General features: G+C 36.1%; 2 protein-coding genes across 2 annotated transcripts; both read right to left on the bottom strand.

Moving 5' to 3' along the window:
• Positions 1-2,604: 2,604 nt before the first annotated feature.
• LOC138330778 (uncharacterized) lies at positions 2,605-5,679 on the bottom strand. The gene is made up of 2 exons (XM_069278301.1): positions 5,211-5,679; positions 2,605-3,546 (listed from the first exon to the last, which is right to left on the bottom strand). Exon 2 carries the CDS (start codon positions 3,519-3,521, stop codon positions 2,763-2,765), a length of 759 nt encoding a protein of 252 aa, XP_069134402.1. The 5' UTR covers positions 3,522-3,546; positions 5,211-5,679; the 3' UTR covers positions 2,605-2,762.
• A 1,368-nt stretch (positions 5,680-7,047) lies between these two features.
• Positions 7,048-10,908, bottom strand: LOC138330769 (zinc finger protein 708-like). Its single transcript, XM_069278295.1, has one exon. It carries the CDS (start codon positions 10,521-10,523, stop codon positions 9,453-9,455), a length of 1,071 nt encoding a protein of 356 aa, XP_069134396.1. The 5' UTR covers positions 10,524-10,908; the 3' UTR covers positions 7,048-9,452.
• Between the last annotated feature and the right edge of the window lie 2,307 nt (positions 10,909-13,215).

Genomic DNA, 13,215 nt, shown 5'->3' with positions numbered 1-13,215 from the left:
AGTGCATGGTTAAATATATTATTATGGCCTAGTGTAAGGTTAGAGATATTATCATGGACTAGTGTAAGGTTAGAGATATTATCATGGCCTAATGTAAGGTTAGAGATATTATCATGGACTAGTGTAAGGTTAGAGATATTATCATGGCCTAATGTAAGGTTAGAGATATTATCATGGACTAATGTAAGGTTAGAGATATTATCTGTCAATTCTCCTAGTCTCACTTCTTTCTTTAGCCTTCGCGGCGCAAACGCAATCATACAATCTAGGTTCAGGTATATCCCTGTAAAGTGTTCTCCAAAAGGTTTAATCAACAGCACCAAATTGAAGAGGAGCGGGAAATACATGGCTATACCGGGTTCGAACCCGTGACCTTCGAACGCAAGCCAAATGTTCTACCGAGTGAACAAGCTGGTTGCTTTGATCGACCCGATTCATAACTGTTACGCTTAGGCAGTTTACAGTGCACATTATTGTACATCTATTATAATCTGTATTGACCTGTTTTAATAAGGATTTAAACAAGAGATCCCAGAGGGATCTTGGCGCCCACCAAAGAATGATCTATGTCTGACAATGGAAAGAGGGATATTTTCCCTGCTTTTCAAACTTTTTCAAACACACTGCATATAAAATTTGAGACAGATCGCTATAGTACTTTCTAAGAAATAGTGGTAACAAACTTTAACAATGAAATCTAAGATGGCGGCCGGTTTGCCATCTTGTTTACCGATCAGTCCCGAAAGGCATTATGGATCAGTCCTTAAATGTACTATGCACAACTAGGGTACAAGGGGAAACTATGCATGGAATTTGAGAAAGATCCCTTCAGTACTTTCTGAGAAATAGCGATAACAAACTTTAACTATCAAAATCCAAGATGGCCGTCAGTCGGTCATCTTGTTTACCGATCGGTCCCAAAATGCAATATGCACAACTAGGGTCCTAGGGGACCTGTATATGAAATTTGAGAAAGATCCCTTTAGCACTTTTTTAAAATAGTGGTAACAAACTTTAACCATTAAAATCCAAGATGGCGGCCTGTCGGCCATCTTGTTGACCAGTCGGTCCCAAAATGCAATATGCACAACTAGGGTCCTAGGGGAACGGACATATGAAATTTGAGAAAGATCCCTTCAGTACTTTCTGAGAAGTAGCGGTAACAAGAATTGTTAACGGACGGACGGACGGACGGACGGACGGACGGACGGAAGGACGGAAGGACGGACGGAAGGACGACGGACCACGGACGAAAGGCGATTTGAATAGCCCACCATCTGATGATGGTGGGCTAAAAAAACTCGCCGTAATTGAATGCTTCTCAACATATAATTGTACATGTGGAAGTTCGATCGGAACCTAATGTGTTTAACAGGATATACAATACTTTGATTGCGATCCTGAACATCAGTATCAATGCACAGGTAATTTGAAACAATGTGCATCATAGCACATCAACAATCCCGTAAAATATGCGACTTCATTTTCTCAATATGTGTCCACATATACACAGAAACTCATATTTACAGTCAATTAAGCAACATGTTACTGTCAAAATTTTGTAATGTGATCATTTAATCATAATTGGTTACAAAAAGCTAAAATAACAATAGTTAACGTCATTGTTTCAATATTTATAAAAAAAACTAAATTTAATAGTCAATATTTAAAACGTAACTTTCTATGCACTCATATCAAAGATAAATATCTGTTCACAATATGGCACCAATGATATTAGTTTTAAACCCTCTGTCAACAAACACGTGCGAAATACTATTATATATAATTAGGTAATTACTGATGTGAATGGTAAATACATTCAGATATTCCATTTGTTCACCCTTGTTTAGGTCTGAACTCCGGAGGAAAGATGCCGACCAATTTAGTTGGCGCCAGCGTCCATTAAGTTACGAAGAAGCAAAGGGCCAAGCAAGAAATCAGAAATTTATGACAAACTTGTCATCACAAAATCAGAACCACAAACTAATTAATGACAGTGACCCACATGTCTAGAAACAGGTTTGATATCAGAAACATTAATCTATTGACCATATTCAACCAGAGTTGGGATATACAATTTGATGTATGTCGGAAAAATAAACCAGTTTACCAAAGTTGCACGGTAATGATAGTGTACAAGCACTGTGAATATCAACGGATATACAATGTATGCTTGATATTAGACGTCTCAACTATATACAATGTATAGCTACTTGGCAACCTTGACCATGAGATAAAGGTTTGGCCTAAACACTGAACAGCTTTACAACTCAATCATGCTAAGCTGGACGTGGAAGACAAGTAACCAAATGTTGGACATCCTACTCATTCGGCAACTTATTAAAATCTTCATATGGCGCTGGGTTTTTTTCGACTGAATACGTGGTAGAATATCCAATACAAGGCTGATGTCTTTTATCTTCTATCACTGTCATAGAACACTTCTGATTGTTGAGATAATATTATTCGTAAAGGTGCCGTTGAAAGTTGGTATCAAAGAATTTGCTTCTGTCACTATTGGAAGACAAACTTTAGCTTTTAGTAATTAGTTGAACGTTATCAAAATTCACATTAAATAGCTTTCGAGCTCTTTTTTTTCGATAATTCGAAGTTTCATTACGGTTTCTTTATTATGACAAAGCGAAATTTCACTGTGTGCAAAGTTTTTTTAAAAGATTTCGTTTTGGTAATTATAATTATTCTATATGCCCAAAGTTAAAATGTGCATATTTGGTAGTAATATTATTCGAAAATTATATCATTCAAAGCACTGTGTGTCGTCGGTCGCGCAAGGGTGTCAGAGGAGGAAATGACAATTGTTTCTTCCGCCTGTAAAATTTAGATCGTGGCGTACTAGGTGTTTCTACGGCGTTATGTTCACTACTTATAAACCTCTCCACGTCCTTCTCTATCATCCTCACGAACTTGCTTTTACTCTGGTCAGAACACATAATGTCGGGCAGGTTTAAGTTCTTGACATTTTCCTTGGATTCCGTGCGAGTGATTTTATTCTCGGTAGGGAAGCTAACATTGTTATCCGTGTGTATCTGGTGCCGAAGAATTGAGTTAGATCGATATAGTTTAGGTTTCTTTGCTACAGGTATAGATTGATGCAATCCATTTTCCTTTAGAATATCCAAAGGCTTATGAACATCTGGTAATCTTAGCTGAACCTTGTTCAGTTCAGAATTTTGATAATTAAACTTATCGATCTGTTTATCCTCCTCTTTTTGTTGACCATTTTTGTCTCTAATGGTGTCTGTGTATGTCTTGAGGTTGCTTCCGTCCACCTCCTCATTCAGGTACTCCAGATTCTGTTTCTCCTCCTCAAGCCGAGTTAGTTCATAGGTCACCTCAAGTTTTTCTCGAGTCAGATGTTTCAGCTCCATGTGCCATAGTTTCTCTATGTGTGTCAGTTGTCTCTCAAGACCTTTCTGTTCCCGGATATTTTTAATGGAGGCTGCCACCGCGTCGTTCTTTGGTCGCGGGTTTTTTACCACCGTCACCGGTGATTCCGACATCGCTGCTGGCGGTAGATGTTACAAACTAAAAGAAATGTGGAAAAAAAATCCTTTAAAAAATTGTGAATGTGATGAATTTTCACCATAATCCTGAGCAAGAGAACATACAAATGTAGATAATTTTATGTGACAACATACGATATAATAAAAGTTGTAAATTGTATACGCTTGTTTCATCCATATTTAACCATGAATAAATAATAAATGTAAACTCATTTGATAAGATTATAAATTTGATTTGTGAAATCAAAAGTCGACAGAAAATGAAAAGATGTTCTGCAATATATGTAGCCTATAAACATTTTATTTCAATTTTAAAAACGGATTAATTAAAAGATTATCTGTGCAGAAACGATTATGTTATTTGTATATAGAGCAATATAAAGTACACAAGGATCGATCATAGTTGACCTTTAACACGTTTAGAGATTAACATGAATATCGTCTGATTAAATATATCACGGGTTATAAGGGAGTTCAGTAGGACTGACTGGAACAGCCGGATACATGGAGTTAACATAAAAGCTCATAACACCATGAAATGTTAAAAAAATGCTTTAAAATCTACTCCAACATAACATAACAATGAGATAACTAAACACACAGTATGGCAGACAGGGCGTATCTTCTACAGATTTGTTTGAATATGACGGTAAGACTTTGGCACATCATAGTCAAGTCGAGTGTATAACGTATATAAACAAATAATCATCATGAAATCAAATTTTACTTCTAGCAAACATTTTTTCTAATTTTTAATACAACTCGACAAAATCGAGAAGAAATTTCCTTTATGTACATAATGACAAGAAGGACGTCAGCCCATAGTTTGTTTTAAACATGACTAGTCTTTTAGCATTTTAGTGGTTTCAAACCCTCTTATCTCGTCGTTGTTACGTACAAAATGTAAGCCAGTTTCTTTATATTTACATTTACTATTTGGTCTGTTCAGTTTTGCTTGGGAGTGAAAAACCAAAGGTTCAATAGATAGTTCGAGACAAGTCAAACCAAGAAGAAGCCTTTTAGTTTATGAAAGAGAACAACATTTAATATCGATATGGATTATTCCATGGAAACACTAATGTGATTATCGGTTTTAATAACACTAATTAAATATTATTATACCAAATGTGGTAATGAATTGTCATCATGCATAAATGTATGTTTTAGGAAAATATTGCAGACAACTCAATTATTGTTGGCATTTTACATATGGCTAAATTAGATGAATGGACATATTTGTATTGGTGTAATATTTTACGGAGACAGACTGCTGATCATGACAGCTTAGTTACAGTATTTGGCTACCGCAACTTCTATTTTGTTTATTTTTATTTTATTTTTTTTACTTTTCACCCTACATCTCAATACTTCAGATAATGAACCCGAGTCTTAATATTGGTAAATAAATTCATTTATCGACAAAGAGGAAAGGGGGTCAATCAATGTGTACATTAAACAGCCAGAACTAAGATAATTTGTAAATCATTGGCCGATTTCGAACTCTAAAAAAATCACTTTTCTTTAAATAAAAATAATGACAAAGAAACTGAATCTATATTAAAAATTATCATAGCCTCGGAGTCAGATTTCAAAATGGCAAAAACGTTAGATTCTACATTTCTTTTCATTTATATTATCTATACAGATATTTTCAAATATGATGTGTAATAGTAAAATGTAACATACCGTACTGAAGGCAGGGTGTTGAGCAGCTACGTAGTCATGGCTCCATTGCTGCTCGTACTATTACTGACGTTATACAGCGGAAAGGCGTAATCCTCTCTACCACAAGCAGCAAAAGTTCAACACAATAACAGTGTCGGGCGGATTAAAGCTTATATGGTTACGTCGGTCACTAATTACCGGTCGGATTTAATGTTTAATTATCCCGTGTTTTCCAGATCAGCCTAAACAGTGGGTGCGTCGGTACTGGCTTAATACAACACTGTTCACAGCATCAGTATCGCTATGTTTAATGAGACCAGACTGTATGCACAGAGTGAATGACAGAACAGACAGGAACAATGACCATGGGACCAAACGCATAGTTACAATAAGCTTCAGTAGCGCAGTGAATCAACAATGAACTTTAGAGCTGGAATTCAAACTAATATTCAGTACATTGTGTGTAATCGACCGACAGCATGCGTCCGCACTTCACCGAGTTATTGATGGTGTGTAGAGCTATGTAGTTTGAACTTCTTGGTGTGGGGTTTATATACTAGTATGGTGACAACAGTTCTAACGTGACTAGGTTACAGCTCTATTGTATCAAACAATCAAAAATAGTTCTTGGTCATATGGTATATATATTGATTTATCAGTCTACAGTGAGTAATCGGTTGCTTTCATCATTTAATTGATTAATAGTTCTGCATGCACAGTTGGCACTTGTCACAATGAACTGATGTCTGGAAAGTATGCACACGATCTCGCAAAAGAAATGCTCATTTGGAATTGCAAAATTTACATTTAGAAAAGTCGATCTTTTTCGATTTTAATGGATGCTAAAATTTCATACGCAAATTAAAACAAGAAGCCCATGGGCCTTAACGGTCACCTGACATTTGATAAAACTTAGTTATGTCATGTACTAGCTAACTGATGTCTTTTGTTTATGCGAGGACGTATTTGGATATGTTAAAATGCTGTATCTCAGGGTAATAATTCTCACCACGTTTTACTCATTACCAAAAATTTCACATTTTTTGTAAAGGGTCTTAAGACCTTATAACCTATGAAGGGTATCTGGTTCCATGAAATCTTTGATTTCAGAAAAAAAATATTAAAATGCCAGCACTAATATGGACATGATTTTAAAATAAGATATCAGGCTAATACTTCTAACAAAGTTTGACTAATTTCCTATGAAAATTGAGCAAATATTGCTCATGAAATGTGTTTTTTCCAATATGAACTATAGTAAACTTGACCCCCTCCCAAGGGTAAAACGTGAGATCCCAGGGTCAAATAATTCGCAGTTTTTGTAAATGACCTTAAAGGATAATTCAGTCTAAGAGTACATTAAAATTTGCAATTACGGAAACACACAAGTGCTAATAGAAATAAGAATAGTAGGTTTTCCGGTCATACGCCAGAAAAGCCGGCTGTAATGAAATGTATGTGAAGTGTTCAAGCTCGCTTACTGTCCGCCATTACAAATTGTGGTCGGATGTCTTGTATGCCGAATTCTGGCCCTTATCAGTGTAGTAACGAATTTTTTGTTTAGAACTACTCATATCGCTCTTACAGTAATGTGTTTACCTTATTAGATGCATGTTCTTGTCTAAATATAATTTGATCAACTCCTAAGTGGTTATGTATTGAATTTGCTGAACGTGCGTGACTTTGGCTCGGGTATGGACTATGGGTACAGCGTATATGTTGCATATGCTTAATCGTATTGACCAACGATTTGGATTTTTATCGGTATGAATCAAAATACTAAGCAACGTCGTGAAATTTGTCAATATTTATTGTGATATGTTTCATAAGGCATGTAGAACAATACATTTATGTCATATTTTGCTTCGTGGTTATGTAACAGAATTAGCCTCACTGAATTGTCCCTTTAATTAATGACTTGTTTATCTATAATAAACATGTATACCCCATTAAGTATAACTATTTTCCGCTGTAAAACACGTGTTTGTACATGTAGGCCTATTATGTGATCCGACAGGTCCCTTGAGTCCAAAGTTGTATCTGATGTGCTCTAATCACACACGACTTCGCATTTCTATATATTTTCTACTTCAGTATGTGTACTGCGGTAGTTTTGTACCTGATGTGTTGCACTAAATTCATTATCACACACGACTCCGCATTTGGAGGGTTTTTCTACTCCAGCATGTGTACTGAGGTGATTCTGTACCTGATGTGTCGACTAAATTCATTATCACACACGACTTCGCAATCATCAGGGTTTTCTACATTCGCATTTATTGCTACCATCCCAGGATGGTAGCTATTGGAATCGGTCGCTTTGCCTGCCATGTTGTTGGGATTTCACATGGTTATAAATAGTCTGTTCACTTTGATTAGCTAGCCAAAACGATTTACGTGTGTTGATTGGTTACTTATTGTTGGAGATTCCATGTGTATAAGGGGTACCAGTGGGGAAATTATTGCAAACAAACTATCATTAGATTTCTAGTTGTCGGACATTATTTTCAGAAATCACACAAGGCGGCGCTACACGATAGATCAGCGCGTGGAGGATATATACATAACCTAACTAGTACTGTTAGCTAGATGATCATGGCCTAGTACATGTAAAAACTGTCCGTTGCATAGGAAATGCTTCAACAAAGTTAGGCTTTACTTAGGGGATATTTTGGAAATGTATGCGCTAAACGAAAGTACTTTTAAACGAAATGTTATGCTTGTTTCTAACATGTTATGCGTATATTATGTATTTCACCAACTTGTCAAATTATATGATTAGACGGAAAACTTGTTAGCATTAGGAAAAGGCCCACTACACCTTCTAACAACTTTATCAAAATAAACAAAACGTTAATTTTCATAATGCAGGTCGTATTATGTTTCCCGACGTCATGTTAGCTGACTATATCTGCGCCAGACGGCAAAACTTTAACTTCGTTAGTGTTGTAACCTCATCTTTGGCCATCATTATCAATTTTATTATGTTATAATTGTTTTAAAGAGACTCTTTTTTTCGGAAAGGTAGCCTAGTGGCCCTTTCATGAATATCATGAAGTTGATTATCTTTTACATTGAATCTGAAAACATTTAAAAATTATAATTCTTCAAAAAATAATTGTCATAAGAACTATGGCAGCTAACTGTGAACAGAACATATCGTCAAGTTTTCCTATTATTGCTTCCTTATAAATAATGTGTATGGTAGCCTTCTTAGCTTTTTGGGAAGCTAATACTTGTTTCCTTTACTTACATTTTTTCATTTTCTTCAGTCACTAAACGATGCTTTATAACATGTGCACACCCCATTTAGCAAAAGTATTCCTTGTTGTAAAACATGCTGTGTTTGGAGGACTGTTTGGTGATCCGACAGGTCTCTTGAGTCCAGAGTAGTACCTGATGTGCTCTGATCACACACAACTTCGCATTTGTAAGGTGTTTCTACTTCGCTATGTGTACCGAGGTGGTTCTGTAACTGATGTGTCTAACTAAACTCATTATCATTATCACACACGACTTCGCATTTGTAAGGTTTTTCTACTTCACTATGTGTACCGAGGTGGTTCTGTAACTGATGTGTCTCACTAAACTCATTATCATTATCACACACGACTTCGCTTTTGTAAGGTTTTTCTACTTCAGTATGTATACTGAGGTGGTTCTGTACCTGATGTGTCTCACTAAATTCATTATCACACACGACTTTGCTTTTGTAAGATTTTTCTTTTTCAGTATTTGTACCGAGGTGGTTCTTTACCTGATGTGTCTCACTAAATTCATTATCACACACGTCTGTACCACAGACATCTTTGATAAGCTTTCCTTTACAATATATCCTTTGGTGTTTCATGAGGGTATATTTCCTACTGAACATCCTACCGCACACATCACATTTAAATGGCTTCTCTCCTGTGTGTGTTCTGTAATGTCTGTCCAGATTGATTTTGTGATTAAACCCCTTACCACAGACATCGCATACATGAATATGTTTGTATGGAGATTTTCCTTCTGTATGTCTTTTAGACTTTTCATCTTCATGTCTTTTGTGTGTCAGTAGCCCATTTTTCGATGTAAACTCCTTACCACAGTCATCACATTTGTGAGGTTTCTCCACTGTATGTAACTTCATATGTTTCTGTAGACGTCTCTCCTTAAAGAACCTTTCCCACAGATGTCACAGAAACTGATCTGATTTTCTCCAATGTGTGTTCCAAGGTGCATCTGTAGGGGACTTGCCCCAGTGAACTCCATACCACAGACTCCTTATTTGTAAAGCATCTCCCCTGTGTGTATGCGGAAATGTGTCTTCAGGAGACTGGCGAAAATAAATCCCTTTCCACAGATATCGCACTTGTGTGTTTTATCTCCTTTATGTATCCACATGTGTCTCTTAAGGTTACATGACTGCTTAAATTCCTTCCCACAGATATCACACTTAAATGGCTTCTCTCCTGTATGTATCCTCATATGTATCCGTACGTCAGTGGGCGTTATAAACCCTTTGCCGCAGATATCACATTTGTGCTTTGTCTTTTTCATTGTATGTCTTCTGAGGTGATACTGTAGAGTACTTTCTTTATTAAATCCCTCACCACAGACCTTGCACTTGTATGGCTCCCGTCCCATATGTTTCAATTCACGTCGGAAAGGCTTCTCTAGATCTCCTGTATGGATTTGTCGATGTGTCTGTAGATGACGTGCCCTACTAAACCCCTTACCACATACATCACATTTGAAAGGAGTTGTATGTGTCCAGATGTGTCTCTTTTGTAGACATGAGTGAGCATAGGTCCAACCACAGACATCACATTCAAATGGCTTTTCTCCTCTATGTGTCCTCACATGTTTCAGTAGATGACTTTGCCTACTAAATTCCTTACCACAGACTTTACATTTGTGACAATTCTCTCTTGGATGTATCCTCGTGTGTTTATTGAGAGTCTTGTACTTACTGAAACATTTACCACAGACACCACATTTGTAAGGTTTCTCTCCTGTATGTGTCAACATATGTCTCTCAAGGTTACCAGCCTGCCTAAACCATTTTCCACATACATCACATTTGTATGTATGTAACGTAAGGTGTCTTTCCAGGTAACTTGCCTGACTAAACACCTTATCACATACATCACATTTGTACGGTTGTTCTCCCGTATGCATCGTGAGGTGCCGCTTTAGGGGACCTGCCTGACTAAACTTCTGATCACATACATCACATTTGTACGGTTTTTCTCCAGTATGTATCATAAGGTGTCTCTTTAGGTCACCTGCCTGATAAAACCCATGATCACAGACTTTACACTTAAATTGCCTCTCTCCTGTATGTCTCCTCATATGTACCTGTAGATGATTTGGCCTACTAAATCCCTTACCACAGACTTCACATTTGTGACGATTCTCTCTTGGATGTATCCTCGTCTGTTTCTCGAGAGTCTTGTACTTACTGAATCCTTTACCACAGACACCACATTTGTGCGGTTTCTCTCCTGTATGTTCATGTATCGTGATGTGTTTCTCTATGTTACTTGCCTCCCTAAACTCCTACTCACAAAAATCACATTTATATGACTTCTGTTCAGTTTGTACATTGAGATAGTTCTGTATGTTTTCTGAATCACTATCCATTTTCCTATTTGGAGATAAGCAGATCTCCTGGAAGCAAACTACTTTCTTATTTTCTTATAATATCTTTTATTATTTATCATTTCAAGTCTTCCGAATGATTCTGAAATAAACAAAACAAAATCATTTGATAAAATTATGCAGTATGCATTTATATAATACAAATCTTTTAATATTTTTGGTTTGATTCTGCTGGCACAGTAGACACATGATTATGTTTTATCTGGATTTACTGTATTGGTAAAAATGTTTAAATAACACTCGCCCTCTCTTTTCTTTACATATATTTTAATTTCCATATGTACTGGCCCCTGACTGCACTTAATAAGGTGCATAATAGCACCAATCACAGATAAATTCGAGTTTTTTTATTGGTCGTTTAAACAAGCTAAAATAAACTTAAAATAACGACATCAAGATGAGGGGGTCTCCCTTAATAACGACAACAAACGACAACAAACAACAACATGTTAAATACAAGAAAAAGTTAGTGACAACACAAGATATGTTAATCAGTACATTAAAATTAACATTTCTACAAAGTTTTGGTGCAAAAATGAAGGAATTAGAGCGATTTGAATATACCGAAATCGGCCGCTGGCCAACGATCGATAGATCAAGTGACAGAGGTCATAAGTGTTGTCGGTAATACTGGACATGTACACACTCACGATAATGATATACCAGCCGCCGATCTGGTAATATTGAAACAGCTATAAAGTCTTCATTTTTATTCCAATCTTAATGAAATTTTGTACATAGATACATTTTGGTATGACAAATAACATATCTTCTGTTGTCGTTAGGGTTTTAAAGTATTTTCGATGTTACGATGTGATGTCGGTTTACCGTCACGGCAAACCAGCAGCCGATTTCGGAATATTCAAATCGCTCTTATTCCTTTATTTTTTGCACCAATCTTCATAAAACGTGATACACATGTTTATTTTAATGTACTGAATAACATATCTCGTGTTGTCACTAACTCTCTTGTATTTAAAGTGTTGTCGGTTTTTGTCGTTTGTTGTCGTTATTAAGGGTCACCGATCGAGAGATGAGGCATTTTAACCCCTGTGACATTGAATGAAGGTCAGGGTCTTTCATTTAACCAGACTTGGTGAACCTTTATCTCAGCATTTTAAATGCCCGATATCAGTGCCCTGAGCCAATCAGTTTCATTCTATGAAATACAATATACTGTATATGTGAAGGATCCTTTCATTTCTTGCAAGTAGTTCCTCAGTCCTAGAGTTAGTCAGACCCACCAAGCTTTCTAATGATAAACAGGGATAGAGAACTCTACCATACAATTACTTATTAGACCCGAACGTTAAAAGTGAAAATGCATTAAATAATAAGTATAAATCATACAATTGAATTACAGTACAAGGACTTGACTTCATTTTAGCTACTTACATGTATATCATGCCTTTAGAACTATATTCCAGGACAGTACTCGTATGCTTTCCTACCATGATCAATTTGCCAGCAGGCGTCGCTGATTTAAGTCAAAATGCGACTTATCGACAATATTCTTCATTTAAAGTGTTTTAATACAAAGTTACAGCTTGGTCTGCAAACCTTGGGAAAGTAAACATGTGAATCGTCTATCAAGGTCTTTATTGCGCTTGATATGCATGTGGGACATACTAAATACCGGATAGGCACAATAATTTTCAAATCAGGTCAGGTCAAGTCTAGCTTGCTTTCTACCTTCAAGTGTTTAGTTGGTTTTATACATGTATACGTCTAGGGACATATTTTTTTATCAAAATTTAGAATTTAAAAAAAATGACCCCTAGTTACAATGCCTCATCACAGTTTGTATTAATTATGCCCTAAGATGCATGACATATACAATACATTTTATTTGGTAAAATAAAAACGTATTATGTATGACGCGTCGCAAGATACTGTTTTATCGTTAAATCATCTATTTCGCTGTTCTTTCAAAAGATTGAAAAAAATGTGTCTCGAGCCGCCATAATCAGTATGTGTGTAGTACCTTTGTTTTCTTGGCATTGATTGGTTCTCTAAAATTAATTGACCATGCCATTAACGCCAAGAAAATAAATATACTAGATCTACAAACATACTGGCGATTTAAAAGTTCCGCGTTGAGCAAATTAGTGATATATACTAATAAACATACCGGTCAGTTTGTTTTTTACCTAACTTTCATTCCTATGAAGCTGAAGCCATGCAATGGTTTTTTTTATGTTACCCAGATGAAGCCATGGTGTCAGAGGTGTTGATATCTAGCTATTTTCCGTTGTTTCCAGATTACTTTTGACATTTCTCAGACATGCCACATGTTTAACCATACCAAATTAAAGAGAAAAATTATCTGTCAGTCGATTAAGAATATTCCTATGTCATATATGTTTTTTTACAGATTGTTTAT

This window comes from Argopecten irradians, chromosome 1 (assembly GCF_041381155.1).
Source record: "Argopecten irradians isolate NY chromosome 1, Ai_NY, whole genome shotgun sequence".
Taxonomy (NCBI): domain Eukaryota; kingdom Metazoa; phylum Mollusca; class Bivalvia; order Pectinida; family Pectinidae; genus Argopecten; species Argopecten irradians.
This window is presented reverse-complemented; position numbering and strand designations above follow the sequence as displayed.

Coding starts and splice junctions, on each gene's coding strand:
- LOC138330769 (XM_069278295.1), bottom strand. CDS start 10,523: ATGAGGAGACATACAGGAGAGAGGCAATTTAAGTGTAAAGTCTGTGAT.
- LOC138330778 (XM_069278301.1), bottom strand. CDS start 3,521: ATGTCGGAATCACCGGTGACGGTGGTAAAAAACCCGCGACCAAAGAAC.